The following is a 23,156-nucleotide window of genomic DNA, read 5'->3' as shown; positions in this document are numbered from 1 at the left end:
CATCCCGATTCTCCTCTCGGTCCTTGAACCTGCATCCATGACAGGCTGTGTTAATTTTTTTGTATTTGGTTCACCCATACTGTACACAGGCCTCTTAGAATACTGATTTAGTTGGATGATATATTGCCCCAGATATAACTGCGATAAATGATTATTGCTGATATAAACAGTTTATGCCACAAATAATATATTAATAGCATAGCAATGCAAGTGCGTCCTTCGAAGGCTGTTAAGATTTTAATGTTTAATGATATTCAGACAGCTGGAGTACTAAAATGTATATTCTAAAATATACATATGTCCACAAATAACAATATCCTCTTCTTCTTTTGTTTTCTGCTGTCACTTGGTATATGTCTGTGTGGGAGAGCCTCCACATGGTGAAACTCCCAACACAATGAACAGAGCAGAAGACAGAAGCAAGGCGAACAGAAATGACAGAAAAATATGTCTTGGATTTTTGTTCTTTTCACTTAGCTGCTGTTAAAAAACAAAACAAAACAAGACATCTAAGTCTTGTGATGGTAGTAAAAGCATAGGGTCACATTGGCAAAAATGTTGCTATCAGGACCCCATTTAAAAATAGTACATTTTGTACAAAAGTGTATATTTTAGGTTTGCCTGTCCTTTTTATATTTTGCGCGTCATCCTGAATGTGCCGAAAAGAGTAGATAAGAAGAAGTGCCACTGGTTCCACCACGTGCTTTAGACGATGCTTTTAATGTAACATAAAACTGTCCTCCCTGCCTGTAGCATTTTTAGGCTTTATTCCATTCAGCAGTGTCATGTAGCCCTTGATAGATCTCACTTTTTATTCCCTCCATCCGTTTTTAGGTGAGGGAGGTCAATTTTCTTATTGCCATCAAATAACTCCTAAAAGGCAGTAGTAGAAATAACTTTGTGCATCACCTGTCACTAGCTAGGCTTCAGTGTCTGTTTGTGTCTGGGAGGACTCATCAGAGGAGATGAAGCATACTTGAAAAGTGCTCACGAAGGTGGCATTTTGATCTGTCACGCTAAACCTGCTGAGCCTGAAAGTGGAGTCCAGACGAAGGCGAGAACTGCCCTCACCACCAGCACTGCCAGTTCCTCCAGTCACCCCCTCTTTTGGCACCTTCATGTCTTGTTCATGCCCAGCATTTTTAGAATCATCCCTAATTTAATTGCTATCAGCCTGCTACTCCCAGCAGCAGCAGCAGTCCCTAAGATTAAATCACGTCCCAGGAAGGGGATGCTTGGCTGATCTCTTCTGATAGACCAAATGTTGTGCTGCTCAAAGATCTCAGGTCACTAAGTACCATCAGATGCAGCAAAACTAAGACAGGCATGCAGATGCTGAATTTCAAATATGATTACATTGATTGGGCAGCAGCAACATCTTTACATTTACATATTTGACAATTTTCCAAGAGCAGATTGGCAACACTAATGTTAAAAAAAAGTGTGCATGCAAGTACATATGTGAATGCTTGCACATCTGCTATATTTTTATTGATTTAATTTTGTTTGCCGCAAAGCTGGTGAAGATAGAAAAACAGGTAAAAAAAACAACAACAAATATATATATTCGTTTTCTTTTGGGTTTTCTTGTTTGGATTTCTTTTTCGTGATTGTGCCTGTGTGATAATTTTCTCGCTCCAAGAGATTATGCTTGTGCCAAGGGTTTCTTGGTTCCTATTTTGCTGTGAAATTGTGCCCGTGTTTTCATCCACCAAGACGACCTCTTATTGCAATCCCAGGCACTCAGTGCAATTTTCATGGCTCTAGTTAATAGAGGTACACACACAGTCCTATTTAAAATCACATCAAATGCTTATCTGTGTATTGACTTACACTTTCCCTTAAATCCTTCATCCAATATAGCTTTTAAACTGCATTAAGCTACCTTGAACCACTATTGAGACAGGAACTCAAAGAGTTAGAGCAGTGGAACAGGCTCAGCTCACCAAATTCCCATTGGTATCACGTTAGCATAAGCAAACTGCTTATCCATCAAGCAGAAATATGAAAGCATTCAGTACGAATCCCATTTTAATCCACTTGTTCTGAACTTCATTACACTCACATCAAGCCGCTCGAGGACCTTAATTGATCAATTAAATTTTATGACATGGAATTTTCAAAATTATTTATATGAACTTCTGTGCTGCTCAACGCCAGATTGGAAATCTATTCTCTATAGATTCTCTGTTCATCTGCAGATTACTGGAGGTGTTTTGGAGTGTGTCTTGACATGTTTTTTATTAAAATAAAACTTTACTTCATGGGTGAGTACAAAGGTGGTCTAATAAATTTGTTAAGCACTGTATAGAAATAATGCAAGTTAAATTGAGATGTATCAAAAGTATAATGACAAGATATATATATATTTTTAGCTTTGTAGCTGTTGACACAGACTAGCATGTTCGGGTGGGATGGGTTTGTACACATCATTTCTCAGGGTTCTTTCAAACATGTAAATTTAATTAAATCAGGCAGTTTGTTATAGCTGGAAAAAAAAGTTTCAATACACTCCCCTAGTTGTTTTTTTTTGGAAACACTGCTTTCAATGACAATTGGAAAAAAAGCTGGTTTAACTTAACCTCTAACCAAAATTGTAAAATGTTTTCCACTAACAGCTGGCCATGCTGCTTTGTGCTCACCCCCCTTGTTCTCCTTAACCTAAATAAGCTGTTTCTTTTCTGTACCCTCATCAGGTATTCTTCACATGGGCAACGGAGAGAACGTCTTCATCTCCCAGCAGCCTCCTGTAATCGGCAGCGTGATGGGGAATGGGCGGAGGCGCAGCATCTCCTGCCCTAGCTGTAATGGCCTTGCTGACGGAAACAAGCTGATGGCCCCTGTTGCTCTGGCTTGTGGCTCAGATGGAAGTCTTTACGTGGGTGACTTCAACTATGTGAGGAGGATTTTCACCACAGGGAATGTCACCAGCGTCCTGGAGCTCAGGTAACGGAAGAGTAGCCTACTTACTTTCGCTCAGGACCATGAGCTCAGATGGGCTTGTATACAGGTCATAAACCACAGAGGTCGATCGAGATAGACAGAAATGCCCTAAAGGCAAAGGATTGATGGTTCTGCCTCTCTGATTCACCTGTATCAGCTGGAGTTTGGATCTCATAAGGGACGTAGAGGATGTAATAAGGTCTTAACAGAAAATGTTAAGGAAAGATTAATTTCCTAATGCTCCCAAGGAGAAGGTTGAGTCGATTAAAAAAAAAAAATTTAAATATTGTTTATTCATGCTTCCCTTTTGATTAAGAATGCCTACTACTTTTTAATTCCATCTACTATCAACTAACACTTTCTTTCCTTTCTCTTCCTTTCTCATTTCTGCTTCTTTTGGTAAACCTTCACAGAAATAAAGACTTCAGGCATAGGTAAGCCACACAGTATTTGCTAATTTTTAAAAAAGGGTACAGCCCAGTCACCAAATTAATAAAAATATATATATTTATCTTAATAAAGTTCGAGATATTGGTCTTTTTACACCTGCCAAACCTGTCAACAGCTGTCTATATCACTGATGTAAGTACAGCAGGTACCATTCTGTCAATATTAGAGTGAATGGTAAAAATTAAATGAGCTGAGTGATTATCGTTTTATACAATGTTTGCATTTTGTAGCTGCATTTGTTTTAATCTTCGGGAAAAATCTTCTCACTCCCTCTCATTCTCTCCAAAAACACCTGGAAAATGCTGGCCATATCCTACAATCTTGGTCTTTCCTCTTCCTATATTTTTTCTTGGATCTTTTTTCCCTTTTCCTGGTTCTGAAAACATTCAAAAGATGTTTTCACTCAAGAAACAATTCAAACTGTGGTTCATTTTCATTTGTTCTGAAAGATTTGTTTGGATTAAACCAGATAATTTACATGAAAGCACAGTTTATTAACTCTAAGTTTGCTTAATTTCATAGACTTTCTCCTTAGTTCTTCTAAAATGAAATCATTTGGGAGCATTCGAGTTGTTAAAGAAGTGGGCAGCTGGGTGGGTGAGCATGCAACAATATGAGTGTAGAAGCCCAGGTTCAAGTCAGACCCTTGTCCATTTGCCACATACCTTCCCCTTTTCTACTTTCCTGTGTATCTTCAGTGCTCCACCAACCAATAAAGGCAAAAGTGCACCTCAAAAAAAAAATTAACATTTCAGTATGGGACAGTTTTTGACAGTGTTGGAGAGTCTTAAATGTAATTTCATAATCGTAAAGAGAATATGTACTATACATATATATCCCTATTCATATAACATCTATTATAAAAGACAAGTTAACAGTAGTGCATGTTACAGGCAAATGATTGCAGGATTAAACAGAAGATAATGTCTCATTTGGTGTGCATGCCTAGCTACAGTAGCTGATTCTGCTAAAATGGCAACTCAGTGTTGATTTTATCACTGGCTTAAGATACAGAGACTTTATTTTCCATGGCAGGTGGTGGCAAGGGAAATCTCTGTGTGCTGTCTTTAGATACTGTGTCTCAGGCAAAGGGCTATTGATTGATTTTCTATCACAGGGTCATGACTTTAGCTGGGGAACAGTTAGTCAACTTGTGGATGAAAAGCCTTGTGATGCTGGTCACTGGCCTCTGTTTCCAAGAGGATGAACATACTAACAAAAAACTCAGAATCTCTCTTTCTTGCTTTTTTCTGTATCTGTCTTCTGCATAACAGAAATATTACTTTTATTATGCTTCTGTACATTAACTTAGACATCGCATAGATTTCTTTGCTAGAACAAGACACATCAGAGCCCCGTCCCTCAGCACACCAAACACATTTGCATATTGAAAAGGAGATTTGCCCAGGAAAACACAGCATGTGTCTGTATAAAATGGGCGGCTGCCTCCTGTTCATGTGTGAGTTAGCGATAGGAGTGGGAGGTGGGTGATGTTACTGCAGTGTTCATTGACCCCCTACTAAGGATGTCCCAATCCGCTCCAACCATTTCCACGACGCCATGCCGCAAAATCCAATTATCTTCTACAAACTAGATGTTGTCAGTGAATATAGATGGGGTATATGGCCATAGCTCAAGGTCAGAGAATAACACCTCATAGTTTCAAACACTATGGGGGACCAACACTGTTTTACATGCACCTAGGAGCTGATAAGGTATCAGCTGATTGCACATGGCAGATAGAATGCAAAGCCAGTCATTGAGATTTGCCATTGACCTACTCTCAGACAGCAGTCGTTTCTCTAAGCCAGCCAATTGTACCTGGAGTATACTGAAGTGCATCATATCAGTCAACTAGGTCAGCGGGCAGTTTGTGACATGTGTGCCTGAGGTTTGCTGCAAAGCCCTGTCATCACTGATTCATTGAAGGTCAATTGTCACCTAAAACTATGTACTGGAGACGACAATTCCACACACCCACTTGTCTTTCTTCTCGTTGTGTGTTAAAAATGTACGCTTTGGCACTGTCACACTGACCATAAACCCCTAAAAGAACCCTGAAGGTTATATTTGAAATACTGTCTTAATCCACTTTGAATGATGTCCAGCTGACAGGGTTTTCCATAATGCTTATCAGGTCTGGCAGAACTGTGCTGTATCCTGCTCTTATACATCTGGTCATCTTTAAGGTGGCAGCAAACTCATTGCTAAGCTGGTTACGTGTTCCTTTGTTTTGTTTTTCTCCTAAATTAGTAGTAGAATTAGTCAACAGACAGTTAAAATGTGACTTTTTAATAATTTATTTTTATTTTGATGTAAGCTTTTAATTTAACTTTCAGTTTTCTGGATTTGTCTGATTTTTTTTTCATACATTTTCTGACATGAACTAACAAATAAAGTGTGTCAGTCAGCACTTGAAAAGAAAAGACCTTTAACCTCAGTAACATTTATGTAATGAATCATATTTATGGAAGCAGAGCCAAGGCTGTAAAATCACTTTAAAATAACACGGTTTAAGAAGTTTCTAGCATCTGGCATGTGCATAGTAAAATGTAATTGGTCTTGCTTCCAATCTCCCATGCTTTGATTTATCACCGTGAGCTTATGTTTATAGTAAGCAGAAGTGTAATTTTAATGGAAATATTATTCTTTGTCATCCTAATTTGCACTGCTGTGGATTTGTCTACAGCTATCTGTGTTTTCTGTCACCTATCCTGACTGGAGTACATCAGTAGGTTGGATGCATCCTGCCGCAGCAGGATTGGTTATATTTGGTTCTATTGTCTTGTCTGTCAGGTTGGGCAACCTCCTGTGGATATGTTTGTATGGATGTGAAGGATGGCATTGTTGACTTGGCTGGGATTTTAATAGGATATTTTTCTGTGCTAGAATATCAGCCTGATGGATGCATAATGTGTTTGGATCCCTAGTTCAGTCATGCATTTTTGTTTGTATTTTTAAAAAGTTCCAAAGTAAAATAAAAAACATAATTATTTGTATCGATTTCAGCTTATATCAAAGGAATTTCTCGGGTCATAAATTTTAGCACCACTCCCCACCCTTATTTCTCTACTACATTACTATTTCTTCAATAATATGTGCACTATTACACACACACTCACACACTGTATTTAAAGGTCGACACAGACATATAGATGTAGATACACTGGTAATTTCACTCCCTTTTCAAAACACGCTTTTCTTACTAAGCTGACTGCATGAGTCCTAAGCCGCATTATTATGTCATGTTTAATCTCATTTTTATTTTAGCATGTTTAATCTCATTCTGTTTTCTTTGTCCTGGGTATAAACTGTAATTGTGCCCAATTGACTCTCTAAATGGCTTTTGAATCCATTTTAATTGTATTACACAGTGTTTCTTATTGAAAGAGCTGTAGCCCTTCCAGCTTTATTGACTTGAGCCTCTTCCTCTCTTTTCCCTCCTATCAGCAACAGCCCTGCACATAAGTACTACCTGGCCACCAGTCCAGTGAACAATGCCGTGTACCTTTCAGACACCAGCAGCAGGAAAGTGTTCAAGGTTAAATCGCTGAATGTTGTGAAAGATGTGGCCAAGAATCTGGAGCTGGTGGCAGGCACTGGTGACCAGTGTCTCCCATATGATGACGCTCGCTGCGGGGATGGAGGAAAGGCTGTTGAGGCCACCCTTACTAACCCCAGAGGTATTGCATAGATGTTATTAAAATTGATATAGTTTCAAGTCAGTTGTCAGTTTGTTTTTGTTTTTTTTTCTAACCTTTTCTGAAGTAAGCTTTTGCCTTCAGCTGTAACCCCAAATGTGCAGCTAACTAGCTAGTTATTTTTAACAGCATGTCTTTCTGTGAGTTTCCGGGATCTTTTTTGTGTTGCTTCCATATGGGCATGAAGCATTAGTCATTCAATCACATGCTTATTCTTTGTCCTCTACTGTCATGCCATTATGAGTCATATTTGCTGAAAGAGCCCCTGTGAAATGTGCATATCTATAGCCGTGCTTTGCATTGAAAAAGAGAGCGGTTTGCTGTAATTACTGAAAATATGAGGTCCATATTTCTTTCAATGATATTTGTCAGACTTCAGAGAAGTAGAAAAATACAGAGACTTGCTAGGCTTACTAAGCTTCATTGTTGTTTGAGGCTGATAGCAAGAGAGAAAGACATTGATGAAGTTTTCCCCATAATTGAATCAATACTTACAATACTCCTCATCTATTTTGATGCTTCTATTGTTCTTCTTTATTGATTAAAAAAAATCAATCCTACCATTAATTTTCATTGTCATGATTAGTCTTTCATTTTATTGCAGTGAACTGTCCTTAATTGTGATTTGGTGGGGCTCTGTGCTCACATTAAGTAACAGATAAACAGAATAATTTAAGGATATTTCCCTCTTCTTCTCATTGTGTGACTTTATCTGCAGGCATTACCGTGGATAAGTACGGCGTAATCTTCTTTGTGGATGGGACCATGATTCGCAGGATTGATCAGAATGGTATCATCTCCACCCTTCTGGGATTCAATGACCTGACCTCTGCCCGACCTCTCAGCTGTGATGCTGTGATGGACATCTCTCAGGTATGACCTCTCTGGAACTGTGCACTGACCTGTGCTTTCCTCTCTCTCAACCTACATCTGTCTCCTTGAATGACCCTTGTTTTCAGGGTGCTTACACCTCCACATCAGCTGGTATTTCTGCAGCTTGATTCTCCAAGCCTGCATCTAGTACTGTAGGCCTTGGTTTAGATATGGTTTATAGCCACAAGACTTTCTAAAAGATTCAATATTTTCTTTTTTTCCTGTGTGCAGTTTATTTCAGCAAATTTTTGGTCCTATGATTCATCGTAAATGATAAAATACTTCAGGTCAGTTTAGATATTTTTTGACCCACAGAAGGAAATTCATTTTGCAGCAGGATGAAAAAAATATGTAAATAGGACAAGAAAACATTGTAGACTTTGTAGTTAATCAAGAGACAGTTTCAGGGAAACACACTGAAAACTTTTACTGCACCTATTTTTTTTTTTCTACAAAACTTGTCTTTCTGACCTGAGAGGTCAATTCTATTAACCAAAGGATTATCTGTTAAGATTCAATTGCATAGTTTTCACTGGTGCTGTAGGATTATGAACTTGAGAAAGCAACACACAATCAAAGCCGTGCAAGCCTGGTGAAAGCTAAAATCACCTCACAGTTAAAAAGCAGATACAAATAAAAACTGAAAATGAGCAGTTAATTGGGCTCAGTCCAGGCTTGGGCCTTCCAAAGTATCTGCACTAAGCATTTTAAAGGAGTACAGGACCATGCTGAAAACAGTAGCATTGTGGTTTTTGTAGCGCCGATTTCCTAAATGCAGAGTGCCAGTGACCTACAGCTTTAGGGGAATGATAAGAATGACCTTTAACCTCAGTGGTTTTGACTTCATGCACAGATCTTCACTCTGACGCACATGAACACATGTATACATACATACACACACACACACACACTACGCAGAACACATCCCCCAGGCAAGGACACTGCACTGAGGTCACTCTGTGGCTCACTGACTTCCCATTTGGAGGTGACAAGGCAGACTTTTAGCATACATAGCTGTTTTTGCCTCCTTGACAGTCCTACCCAGTAGTAAATAAAATCCCCTACAAAATGTATCTTTTTAATTTGTATATGCCATCTACATGATTCATAACTGTTTCAGTTTTACTTCCATGAATTGAGCATTTTGAGGCTTGGTTATTGAACTTGATTGAGGTCCAAGCCCAGCTCAGTATGCATGCAATCATTTGTTTCTTTCCTCTTTGTGTATTTTGTTGAGTATGGATGCAGGATACAGGTCTTCTGCTTTCTGTGGGGAGTTTTCTGTGTGTGAATGATGTATTCAGTGGAGGAAGCAAAGGCTCTAGCTGCCCATTTGCAGCCCTAGGGGGAACTTCATCCCCCTCCTGACCTCCGCTTGCTGCTCCTTTACCTTGTCGCACACACAAGTGCCTATGGATGCTCACCATCCCAGTTCCACAAACACGAGGACACAGGCAGACTGACTGCAGTTCTACAATGATGACAAATCACACAAGCATTGCCAGAGACACTCAGACAGTAAAAAGCATCCATTAAAAATTAATCCAGAGCTTCCTTCTTCAAACACTCCCCAACCCCTCACTTAGAACCTGACTTTCTCTGGAGAAGGCTCATCACAGTGGTCATTACTTTTGCTTTACCACACCTGGCACACCAAGGCAAGAAATAACATTAGATTTCTTTCTCTCCTCTGATGAGGTCGTTGTTATCTTACTTTGCTATCTGTGTAGTGAGCAAGCTACAGCTAAATTCTCTCTTAATTCAGTGTATACCTCTGTAACCTTTCGTTTAACTTTTGATTATCAAGCAAAATGACAATATTTTGACCTCATATATGTTTTTTTCTTTCTTTCTACCAAGGCCTTGGGTCGTTCCTGTCTTAGAAGTATCTTCCATTTTCCTTCCATTTTTCTTCTTTAAAGTCTTGGAAAATTTCGCTGCATTCCCCGCTGAGCTTAAATGCAGGAAAATCATGTCTTAAAACAAGATCACTCAAACATATTTCAGGGGTGTTAGCAGCTTCAGAAAGCTTTATCTAGAGTATGACTGCGACATTCAATTCAAATCTGAGAGGGACTTCAAATAATGACATATTACTCTTCTTGAGGCAAGCATCATGCTGTTACTAGCAAAGAGTGCAGCGATTACTAATGGAACATGTCATTATAATTCTTAATACAATTTCCATTTCATTTAAAATAGTTTGATGTTGTGTACAAATCTACGGCTCGCTTTCTCAGCTGTTGAGCATGTTTTGGTTTTCTTCCTGTTAGCGGCTTTGTCTAGCAGGCGCTTCTGACAGCATCCCCACTGTATAAAAGGGAGGGTATGATCTGGTTACAGCATATGGGACAGCAGCTCGGGAAATATCCCCTCATCAGTCAGAGTGGCGTGAAAACCTCCTTACAGGCAGCTCCCAGGAGCCACTCCACACTTGGCTCATGAAATATTTAACCAGCAGTGTTGACAAGAAATAGGTTTTAAGAAATTGAAAGTCTACCCTTCATTATCCAAGTAAATGCATTTTCTGCTTACTGAGAGATGACATGTATCCACTAGTCTCCTGTTTGTCGTATGTAGCCAAAGGATACATCCTGTTATATAAACCTCTTCCATTATGTGGCAGATGATAGGAGGTTTATAGGATGTGAGGTGTGTAATGCTCAAATCTGTTTTTCAATTACAGGTGGGCGGGTGCCCCACTTTTAAAAGGACGTGAGTTCAAGAATATGAACAGAGCAAAAAGTTTAGAATTATTCAGATCATTATTGCCACAGAATGTCACTGTTTCAATGTTAACTTTTAAATTAGAACATTAGGGATATGTGGAGATAACAAGGAAGGAAAAGGCACAATATAGCTAATGTCTAAAAGCTGTCTGAATTTTATTTTGTGCATTTTGTTCTGTGCAATCCACATTTTAAAAGAAAAAGGGAATTATAGGGCTAACTGTTTTTATATTCCTAGAAATTTTAAGAAACCTGCTGTTTTTTATTGCAATGTATTTGTCCAATGTGCTGTTTAATCCCAGACAGTTGGAGAAAGCCTACTACATGGCCAAGGTGCATAGTGTCTGTGCATAATACAGTCAAAATGTTTCATTGTGTCTTTCAGCTGTCTACTTACTTGACTTAATAATATATTAATATGGTAGTCAGCCATTTTAGCTCATGCCTAAGTGCTGTATGCTTGGGTGTTTTATCAGTAGTATATTGCAGAAATAAAAATATATGCAATTTCTAGCTCTTTATTGCTAATTATTAAGCCTTGATAACTTTCCTCCTGTTTCTACTTTCTAGTTGTCTCTAAGTGACCAAACAAAAGAAAGGGTCCTTTGTGTAAAATCTTACCTTAAATCTGAGTCTGTCTTTGCATTTTGGTCCAGGTTTTAATCAGTTTCCTTTGTTGGAACTCCAAGGCTTCTATTGAAATATTGCACTTCATATTATGTTTCTAAGAGATCCCACTGGGATCATAAGTGAGAGGGAGACCAGTAAATTGGATGAAGCCAATCATTCCAATTTGTTAAAAGCCTGATGCATTGTTAGCAGAACAATAAGTCATAATTTAGGAGGCCAGAGACAGAGTAGGCTTTCATTTGATAAGTGTGCTCCAGTTTCTTTTCAAGGACTCATGCAATCTCTTGTCATTACAAAATTAATAACCCAAAGCTAGGAAAAACAGCGACTTGGGTGAAGGATGCAGAAGCCTTGTCCTTAAGTGTTCACAGTTCTCATGAACCATCCCAGTGTGCTCTTTTCAGTTAATCTTATCATTTGTATGATTTCTTCTCACACTGCCCTTCTTCACCACTGTTGTTATCATCTGCAATCTTACAATCATGTTTTTGTGTATCACCTTTTAAAAGTACATCAGCTATTTTCCTCCTCATCAGATAATAAATCGTTTAAAAATGTTTTTACTTACAGCTTAAGCTATAAAAATAATCACGCTGTTTTCCTTTCAGGCTCTTTTCCACATAGAAATCGAAAACTGTAGATCAATAAAAGTATGGTATATTTCTTTGGTACCTAAGGATTATATTTTTGTGTGTCTTTTTCCTCGCAGGTGCGCCTTGAGTGGCCTACAGACTTGGCAGTGAATCCAATGGACAACTCTCTATATGTTCTGGACAATAATGTAGTACTCCAGATCTCTGAAAACCACCAAGTCCGTATTGTAGCAGGCCGTCCTATGCACTGTCAAGTGCCTGGGATTGACCATTTCCTCTTGAGCAAAGTTGCCATCCATGCCACCCTCGAGTCAGCTAATGCCCTAGCTGTGTCTCACAATGGTGTTTTGTACATTGCTGAGTCAGATGAAAAGAAAATAAACCGAGTCAGACAGGTGTCCACAAATGGAGAGATCTCCTTGGTTGCAGGGGCACCAAGTGGCTGTGACTGCAAGAACGATGCCAACTGCGATTGTTACTCTGGAGATGAAGGCTATGCCAAAGATGCTAAACTGAATGCACCATCTTCCCTGGCAGTATGTCCAGATGGAGATCTTTACATTGCAGATCTGGGCAACATCCGTATACGCTATGTGCGCAAGAACAAGCCTTTTCTGAATCCCCTCAGTATGTATGAGGTGTCCTCTCCCATTAATGATGAACTCTATCTGTTTGACTCCAATGGCAGCCACATTTTTACCCAAAGTCTAACTACAGGAGACTATCTCTACAATTTGACATACACGGGATCAGGAGATCTAAGCAGCATTACTGATAAGAACAAAAACACAGTGATCATCAGAAGAGACACAACAGGAATGCCTCTGTGGCTAATGGTCCCTGATGGACAGACCTTCTGGTTCACCATTGGCACTAACAGTGCCCTTAAAACTGTTGCTGCCCAGGGTCAAGAGCTAGCTGTAATGACGTACCATGGAAGCTCGGGACTGTTAGCAACTAAGACAAATGAAAATGGATGGACAACATTCTTTGAGTAAGTAATATGAAGAAACACCTTTCTAATCATTTTACCTAAAAGTCTGGATCCAATTTGAGCTGATAACTGCATCAAAGCAAAGAAGCTTAAAGATCTGTTTAATCTGTTAATTCAGATATGCAGATTGGACAGTTTTGTTTAGGTTTTTTTTCCTGGAGTATCTGAACTAAGAGCACTGAATTCATTATATCACTGAATGCTTTGGTGAATTAATGTTTGCAGTCAAAGAGCTCCTTGGCATGTGAGTTTAGTATTTTGGCATATGAGTTCACTTCTTATGGCTGGATGTCTATGTCACTCAGAATACAAGACCTGCGGAAGGATGGGTGTAATCCTATTTGCTGTTATCATACCAAATAGGATTACTGGATGATATGTTACTCATCTGTGCCCTTGCTTGCAGACTGGAGATCATCACTTGTTTGGAGTTGTTGGGTACAGGAACAGCGTGTATCTATTGAGTAGTACAAAATGTATATTCACATGACTGGGATGCACCCCAGAAATATAAGCATAGTTGAATAGCCAAAGATTTTAATTAAATCAGGCAAAGCATACCTTGTGAGGAAACGACGGAAAACACTCCCACAGTTTAGGATTTCATGTTCTTGTGACTTGCATGAAGCAATCTGTCCCTTAGCTTAATGTACCAGGGGATACTATGCTAACTGGATGTCATTCCAAAAAGTGTGATTAAGCAGATTGGCTGGTCAGACATCTGTTACACCTCGCTGGAGGAATATAACTCTGACACATAATCAGACGCTCTGTTTAATATGAGCAGACATTTATCACCTGTGTTTGATTTGGTTGTCATCTGATGGTTACACTGAAAAAAAAAAGTGGAAAGGTGCAGTGAAAACAGCACTAATGCAGCCATGCATAGGCGTTTCTCGAGGTAGACTGAATTCCCTGAGGCTCAGACAAATTTAGTGGGTGTTTGGAATTCTGAATGATTTCTCTATGACGTTCTGTAAAATGGCTTCTTTTATTTTTTAGGTTCTAGCATGCGTGTCTTATTTTGAAAGAAATGTTTACGCGTTACCATAGCGACCAGAGAGCATTAAGGGGCAGAGAGGAGGATGTTTCTCTCAATGTTGTTGGCGTATTTCAGGAGGACGCGGCTAATAAAGTTACACAATTACACAGTGGATTCACGTTAATTATTATATTTACAAAATACCACAGTTTTGTCTTAGTCGTAGCATTTTATTTTGTTGTGTTTATCCGCGACACCTTAAAGGCTGGTCCGTGAAAATATTGTCTGACATTAAACCAGTACGTGGTCCAAAAAAGATTGGGGACCGCTGATTTAGGTGATAAAACCTATCGCTCATGCACCACATTGTTATTTTACTGCGGTAAATAATAATATATTATTTTCTACAGGCAGAAGATATTCTGAGTGGTTACCTTTGTCTTATGATGATGACAATGATCTGTGATAGGATGACAGTGCTCCACTCCATAAGGCATGTGAGGCTACTGAGGGGTTTGAGCAGCAAGACCATTTTATGATTCATATAATAATCATATGGCATTTGCAATCACCCGATCGCAGCCTAGTTGAACACATTTTACAGCTTCTGGCAGCACATGGTGGCCCACCGCCTTCATAAGACACTTTGTGATGTTGGTAGAGTAAAACAAAATTGTTATACATGTCAAAATACTTGGAATAAAATGAAGTCCATGTATTATTTCATTTCCTGTCTTTCCCTTTCAAATTAAGCAATGAAGCTTTGTATTTACCTACAATCAAATCATTTGATCCATGCTTTTTTTACACCCAATAAACAGGGTTTTGTTTTTCTTGAATAATTAGCTTTAAAGGTCATTTCATCACCTGAGGGTCAAAACTGTAATTTGCTACCATCAGAACCTCTATTTATCTCTGCCCACCAAAGTTCACTGCTAATCATTTCACCCATATTAATTAATGTGTACTTACATTCCATGCTTCGTGGATCAAAATTAATTTGAATGAACGAAGAAAAAAAAAACCAATAGATTGACTAGAGAACAAAAGACATCTGCCACACTGTCTTTCTGTTGTAACCCCTGGAAACCACATTTGTACAACAGTTACTGCACACACAAACGGTCCGCAGGCCTTAAATTTATGTTGTAATGATAAGTGCTTCTGCTTAAGGGTTGTTCCAAATCATGATGAATTATAAAACACCTAAATATTCTTTTATCGTTTATTTAAGACGGTAGAAGAAAAAAAATGTGCCTTACCCACTGGGTTTTAACAAATGTTCTTTAGTTATATCTGTAAGTTATCAGTCACACATGCTCAGAAATTCTCAGGCAGCAAGACAAATTGAAAATATGAGCGGAAGTTAGGTATGCTGGGGGTGATGCCGATATGAAGTGTTCAGCCTATTGTTGGGGCCCAGCGTGAAAGGTCATAGAGCTAGCATGTGACACAGAGGTGATGCGATCTGAATAGACTTGTGGCCAACCAGAGGGAAACTGCTCCTGTCCTTCTGCTGAGCACCCTGCCCCTGTGTGCCCCTCTTGTCGAAAGAAAGCAAAGTAATAGGCAGCTGAGCTGAAGCAGGCCAAAACCATTAGAGCTCAGCGGTGGAGCTCAAGGAATGGAACTAGCTTAAGGCCCTAATTGAGACATAGAGAGTTTGGGTCAGTGATCAAGCTGGGGCTTGTAGTGTTGCTCTTGAATGAGATTTCTGTCTTGTGGACTGAGTCTTTTGTGCAGAGGTGAAGGCAAACAGGAACACTTGGTCAAATAAATGGAACCATTAAAAGTAGTATGGTGCAGATAACTTGCAGTGCTTTCACTGCAAAAACTTTTGATTGCATGATGGACACAAGGAGAATTTCTTGCTGATAGTATATGAGCAGTATCAAAAGAAATCAAAGGCTTAGATATAAATTACTCTGCTATTTAGTATTTCCTGAAGTGGAAGACTTGGCTTGAAATGTATCTATGAATCCCAGTCCCTAGTACAGTTGAGATCAGATAGCATTTATCTCTGGGAGATGATTCCTCTCCCACTCTTCCTTTCCATATTGGATATTTGAGATGGCAGCGCTGAGGAAATATCTGTAAACCAGCACCCGCCATCTCATTTATTAGAGGCTTTATTATGGCAGGCAGCAACATCGAAGAGGCTTTCCAATCTGTATTCAATGTGCAGATAAAAGTCTTCTTTCTAAGTAATGTACCGTTCACTCGCTTCAATTCTGGAACACTGAAAATCTGAAAGATTTAAAATTGTTCTATGCTGATGTGCTCTCTGAGCAAAATGAAACAATCTGGCCACTCATGTTCCTGTATGTGATGAACTGACTGATCTATAAGCTAGGAAGATGCTGCATCTCTCTAAGGATTCACACCTCAGCGCCCCTATTTCATAGGCTGTATAATGAGATTAGGCAATATCGCTAATCTTTTAAGCTAATAAGCAGTTTTCCAAATGTAAAAAAGGTGTTTGCTTTCTCATCTTAATCATTTTTTTTTAAATCTATTGCATATTTATAGTATATTTTTCCTTCCCACTGTCGCTAAGTGCTCGCTCAAAGGGGCTTATTTGATTGTTGGGGTTTTCTCCGTATTATTGTAGGGTTTTTTCCTTGCTATACAAATTGCCTTGAGCTAACTACTGTTGTGATATGATGCTAGAATAGAATTAAAATGAATACTTGTTTTTAAGTTGCAGTGAGAAGTATTGATATTAACGCCCCGTTCACATTTTGTTGAAAGGGCTAGAAAAGGACAAAGCTGCTTAGTTTGTTGGTGCACCCACTCCTTGTTTGTGAATAGAAAATTGCAGGAGATATTTTTCAAAAGCTATGCTGATTGTGCTTCGATGATTAAAGATGATAGCTCTGAAATCCCATGTATTACCTCAGGTTGCCAGCACTGATGGATTTGCTGCTGTGTTTACTGCCTGTGTTGACACATTGCTTCAATTTGTGACAACACGGAGGAAATATCGGACTCTGCGGAAAGTTTCCAATCCCTACCTATAATTACCATTAGCAGAGTTTATGCTAGAACACTTACAGAGAACAACTCATAATCACTGCTTATCTGGAATGACACAGCAACTCATTAGTCACATTTATGTACCTACAATCATTTATGCATACCTGACTTGCATTGATGATCATGATTGCTTCCTTATGATTTAACAAACCTCAACAAGGCTTAGTAAATTTTTAATACCACAGCATTGTTTGTGTTTCAGGCATAGTGCTTGTTTATCTGTGTTTTCAGATGGCATGGTCCTCTTTGCCTTCTTTGGTTCACATCAACATATTTCTTTGTAGGTATGACAGCTATGGGCGTCTGACTAACATCACCTACCCCACGGGCCGAGTGAGCAGCTACCGTACAGACGCAGACAGCTCGGTCCGTATCCAGACAGAGGGCTCCAACAAAGAAGATATCACCGTCACCACTAACCTGTCAGCTTCTGGCACCTTCTACACACTTATGCAAGGTGAGTCTCTTTTACGGTGGCCGTAAGTAGAGCGGTTTCTTTTTTTAGGGTTTGTTCTGCGAGGTGAAGTCCCAAAAGCTTTAACTTTGCTTATGTCCCTGATATTAATTTATACAGCTGGGACTAGGTACTGTTAGTATTTTTAAGAAACTCTTTCTCATCTACATATATTCTGACTTCCATTACCTTATGTTCTAGTATTTGATTAATCAACAGTGTATCCCCCTTATCTGTACATATAGCACTTGAGATTGTAAACAGATTTTATTACTTACCTTATTTTTGTGAAGGTGTTGCATTCTCCTGATTTAAAAAGGGATGTATTGTAGAGGGCAGTCGCTCAGAAGCCCTAAGGGAAACTGGTGCAAGCTAAGGGACTAGACAAAGAGCATTTTAGAGGTCTCTGTGGACTGTCACGGATAAGACCTTCTTTGAGCTCAAGCTGCCTGGAAGCTGCCAGGCACTTTCTGGCTCAGCCTCACTGAATATTTTGGGTTGCCACTCTGTAGCCGAATGAGAGTTTAAAAGGAAAAAAAGGGGGGTTATATATAAATAGTGTTTAATAAATAAATAGTCCAGTGATCTGGACATACACAGACATATGTGCATATAATATAAATATTTAGTAAGCATGTTGCATTGCGTTAATTGATTTAATATATGTATTGATTTTGTGCTGTGTTCCTTTCATGCCAGTAAATTACTTTTGAATTTAAAATTGAAACATGACTTTCTGTAGAGTTGCATAGCTTTTGACTTTGTTAAATGTATTTTCTTTTTGATTTGGGCAGTGCAAATCACATTTGCCTTTATCTTTCGACAATAAGGCCGAGGCAGGTGTCTCGGATACAGATGTGAATTAAAAGCAACACTGTCTGGATTGCTCCAGACATGATCAGATTTTAAATCTTATCTGTGGGTTTGAAGACATCCCGTCTCAGACTTAGCTATGTTAATATCACTCACAGAGGTGCTTCTCTGTTTTTAATAACATGTGTAGTGCAGCTTGCATTTCACAGAAATGAAACAAATATTGATTTTTCTGTCAAAAAAAATAAACGATAAAACACAGTGCCGGTGGTCCATACAAGATCCTCAAGGTTTTAAAAAAATTGCTGAGAAAGATTCATGAGGAGATAAGGCTGTTTTTGAACACCTCTAGGTGTTTTTGGTATCTGTCTGATATCTATCTGATATTATCTTCACTAAATCTGGAGCAACTTTCAATTTTTTAAAGATGGGTTACGCATACACCCTTCTACTTTCTGTTTCTGAGCATATCCCTTCTTAGACTACTGACCGCAAAGCTGTGTCTGAAACGGGAGATGACACTCTCTGGTTTCTCACTTTTGTTTAACGGAGTGGCCACCTCCATGTTGTGACCTTGTCTTAGGCATCTGCCTGTGAGGAAAGTGGCGCCAGGAAATCTGCTGTTAATTAATTCACTATTGTCTGCTTTGTTAGCTGGGTGATCACATAGCATATGACTGTGCTGCCTTCGAGTTTCTTTCCTGCTCATTTGGCTGTTTTTGTCCCCTCTTCTCAGCAAGCTATCATCACAGTTTTGTGAAACAGATAACTTTTAAGATTTAAGGGATTAAGGGCAGAAGCTTTATAGCTAGAAAAATAATCAGGTGTATTACAAGATAATAAAATATATCCAAATAATAAAAAGTTGCAATTATTTGCTTTTAAAGCTTAAAGATACTGCACATAGAATGCTGTTTATAGAAGAAAAATGCAAGTCTGTTTTACATATAAGCCACTGTGAGCTATTAGGAAATTATAGCAAACCACATTGTTATGGTTTGCTATATTTCATGACAGCCAGTATTTTTCCCCCTTCTATTGCTGAACTGAGTGTGTGTACTACTTTTGCAGCATTTTGAGCTTTGTTGGTCTCTGAGGCCTCTTTTAGGTAGGGTCTGCCCCAGTAGTCTTTGGTCAACCCCTAAAGTGTCCATATGATGTAAAGAGGCAAGGGCCAGTACAAGGTCAGTCATGCCTCTATCTGTTTCTCTTGTCGCAACAGCACAACACATCCTGTGGTGCTTTGTGAAAAAGAAAAAGATTTTTTTTTTTTTTTAAAAAGCCTTTCCCCACACGTTGTGTTTATTGTTGTTCTGTGTCCACAGCAAAGAAATTGTCACAGCCACTTGAACATGACACATGAACGCAAGGAAATTGCAGCGTATGAGTTCGTTTTTTCTGTTAAATGAAGTCAAGTAACTAATGTGCTGGCTGACAAACCATTATTTTTCTATTGTTCATATTGAGAATCACATTCATCCTGGTCCCTGTCAGTCTACTGACAGGAGGTAAGAAGGACACATTCTCTGAATGTATATGAGATGCTCAGTGGAAACATTAGTCATTGGTCTGGAGCTGGAACACAGGCTGCCGTCACCTAGGGACAGTAACAGACAGGCTCAGATCTATCCCTTGTGGGTGAGTGTGTGTAAGTGTGTGTGCACATGCGTGCGTGTGCGTATCTCACCCTGCCTTCTCTGTGGCCACAGGCAAGCCAGCAGCTTTTGATAGTTTTCATTCCTCCATATCCTCCAGGCTGCTGCAACAGCTGTAAAACTTTGCTTTACTGGCACTGTGAAACCTCTCACTATTGATCTTTGTTGTCAGAGACCCACTGCGTTATTGCAGTGGTTCTGTTAAATACTGCTGCTAAAGGATTTCTTTTTGCTGAGCAGCCATTTCAGGTCATTATGTTTGCGCCTCACTGACATGGATATTAGATTTAGTCCTCTTGCTTTAGTTACAAGAAGCTATGATTGTTGCTTGCCTTCTAATCATACTCGTTTTTCTCCATCCCATCTCTCCGTCCTTAGATCAAGTTCGGAACAGCTACTTCATTGGTTTGGACGGTTCGCTGCGTCTAGTTTTGGCCAATGGTATGGAGGTGTCGCTGTATACTGAACCCCACCTGCTGGCTGGTACGGTCAACCCCACAGTCAGCAAGAGGAACGTAACCCTGGCTATCGACAACGGCCTTAACCTGGTGGAGTGGAGACAGAGAAAGGAGCAGGCACGTGGCCAAGTTACTGTGTATGGACGCAGATTAAGGGTAAGCATGCTGTCTTGCTAAGAGACACTCATGGTTTTATGCAAGGTTTTTCATCATAGGCTAAATGTCTAGTGTCTTATTTCATATTTTCTCAAATCATCAGCTACAGTCCATGTAGTTATTCTACTACTTCAAATAGGGCAGTATTTATGCCGAAAAACCACAAACTCCAGAAAAAAAATCCAAATTCACAAGAAATAAAAATGTAGCTGCAGATCTAATGGTGTCAGGTTCATTGTGAACTCTATTTTTTTTTTCCTATAGAAGCTGCGACTCAAAAGCTCAGTTGTTTGTTGTGCATAAGTTAAGTTGGCCGCATGACAATACAATGACATGTCAAATTATTATAGTAAATAATTAATAAAGCTCTGTTTTGAGCTCTGTCTCACAGCTATAAATCAGTTAATCATAGGCCATCAGACTCATGGATGTATTACTCAGATTTGACTTTCTGGATCATATGGTATCTTCTCACCCATAGCTGTAGAAGCCCACCCACACACACAATCTGGTACATTTTTTGTAGGCTAATTTTGATCTGAATTTGACATAAGTAGATTAAATAAAGTGATTTCAGTCTGTGTATAGATCCTAACAGAGCAGTACAGTGGTCACAACGACAAAGTCCTGGGTTTGAATCCACTGGCTGGCCTTTCTGTTTCGAATTTACATGTTGTCCCTTTACCTGCATGGCTTCTTTCTCTGTACTTCCCACAGTCCAAAGACATGCGTGTTTGATGAATCAGCTATTCTAAATTGTTCTGTCTCTCTCGCTTTGCTTTAGGTCTGTGATAAATTGGCTGTTCGTCCACAATATACTTTGGCTTTTGCCCCATGACACCTGGAATACGCTCCAAGCGATGCTAAATTACATAAATGGAAAAAAATGGATTGATTAATAGCCTGTAACATATAAAATACTTTCTCGTTAAAATCAAAATTAAGAGTTACTTGTATATTGCATATCAACAGGTCTCCTCTCATAATGCAACAAATTCAAAGTGCTTGTCCATAATGTATGTAGGATTTAGGCATTAACCCGCACAACACTGATTTAAATTGCATCTGGTGGCCTTTATTGTTTTGCCTTGGCTTTGTAAGGCAAATGGCTACTTTGGTTAAGTTGTCTTCCACATTGTCTGTGAGGCAACACAGCTAATGGGAAGGTGCCACTTTGTCTGTCATTGGCTGTTCATGTAATGGCCTTGTCGTCCCTTTGGAAGTGAAAGCTACTAATGTATGTTACAGACAATGGCCCCAGGGGTGAGATAGGAAATGGGAGCAGCCTAATGGCACGAACAGAAGGGATGAACAGAGCTGGAATCATTGGGCGACCTTGAGTGACATGTCAAGTGATATTACGTGGGTGGCTGGGTGAGTGTGTGGCAGTGCGCGGCTGGAGGGAGGGGAGGATCTTGAATACAGTACAGATCCATGGGAACAGGAGTAGAAGAAACAACTATGTGGCTCTGACTTCACAGCTTTTTTTTTTGGTGGAGAAAAGGGAGAGTGTTTATATTTCTGATGTCTTTTTCCCCCACTTTGCTTGACTGTATTTGTTCCTTTGATACAACACGTACGCGTTTTTGTTGTGCTGTGCCTTTCATGTCCTGAGGCTTTTCGTTAATGTACACTAATGAAGAACTCTTGAGCCACTCCACTCTTGCAAGAATCTTCATCCTTTTGAATGTAGTATTGATAGCAATGACAAGATGCTTCTAATGTTTGGCTGTTTGTTCAAAGGAGATACACAAAAAAGAAACCAAAAACATGGAATGGATTATCTTTGATTGCAGCATGACAATAAATAGAACTGTTGCTATTAAAGAAAAATTAATTGGAGTAGTCATAAAACCTGAGAATAGACATTTACATATTTACAGGGACACTTACAGATAGTATTTGATATTGGTTGAGACATCATTGTTATGATCTTGAGTGTAATGTAAAAGTCTCTTTTTTGCTTCTACTCTTTTACTTTCTGTGAGAAATTCATTTTAGAGGTGATGTTCTATTTGAAATAACTCCCCTTGAGTGGGTTTCCATTCTCATGGGAACTTGGAATCACTGTTATGGGACACTTTTTCCTTCTATGCCATGCGACTTTGGCAAACCTTATTCTAGCACTGGGAACTTTTTGTGAAAGACATCAGCTCTCTGCTGCCTGCAGAGATTTAACAAGAGCAGCGGGGATCTTTACTAGTATTCTTTAAAAAAAATAACTAAAAGGTGTAGCCATTTCAATGAAGTGTGACACTTGTTATGACAGTGTTTGAAGGCGAAGGAGACAAAAGAACACGTTCTTATTTCCAGATCCAATGTACGTTCACTCCTTCTGTCTCAGGTCTCAAATAGTTTACGCCACTCCAAATATCCATGGATTTATGCTCCTCATGATTCTGTTGGTTTTACTTAAAGTAATCCTCTCAATTAGGTATCAGTGACAATAATTGCCTCTGGTGTAATTGTCCCTTCACAGATGAGAGACCTAAGCATGCTTTCCTCAATGTGAGATTGAAAAAGTGAGCTTTCTCAGCAATCCCTGTGTGACCTGCTCTGTGGGATGTATCTGGAAAGTAGCCAGAAGCAGCCTTCTGAGGCATTTTAAGATGTTTTTAAGCCTTGCCAAGCATTTTACTAAGCCAAATGATAGCACACCTGAAGAAACACTCTGAAGATTAATAAGAAA

At 39.2% G+C, this 23,156-nt stretch overlaps 1 protein-coding gene across 12 annotated transcripts in view; it reads left to right on the top strand.

Annotated features, from left to right (window-relative positions):
• The window catches only part of tenm4 (teneurin transmembrane protein 4), a 144,182-nt gene that overhangs the window by 110,222 nt on the left and 10,804 nt on the right, over positions 1–23,156 (top strand). For 10 of the 12 annotated variants that reach the window (XM_082503103.1, XM_082503102.1, XM_082503101.1 and 7 more), the window contains 7 exons: positions 2,697–2,946; positions 3,357–3,377; positions 6,844–7,076; positions 7,813–7,967; positions 12,036–12,913; positions 17,216–17,388; positions 20,232–20,467. In XM_082503103.1, coding sequence (XP_082359229.1) covers positions 2,697–2,946; positions 3,357–3,377; positions 6,844–7,076; positions 7,813–7,967; positions 12,036–12,913; positions 17,216–17,388; positions 20,232–20,467 — 1,946 coding nt within the window. The remainder of the gene's footprint in view (positions 1–2,696; positions 2,947–3,356; positions 3,378–6,843; positions 7,077–7,812; positions 7,968–12,035; positions 12,914–17,215; positions 17,389–20,231; positions 20,468–23,156) is intronic. The other 2 variants (XM_082503109.1, XM_082503107.1) reach the window with 1 other exon arrangement.

Source organism: Aulonocara stuartgranti (assembly GCF_965226115.1).
Source record: "Aulonocara stuartgranti genome assembly, chromosome: 14".
Classification (NCBI taxonomy): domain Eukaryota; kingdom Metazoa; phylum Chordata; class Actinopteri; order Cichliformes; family Cichlidae; genus Aulonocara; species Aulonocara stuartgranti.
This window is presented reverse-complemented; position numbering and strand designations above follow the sequence as displayed.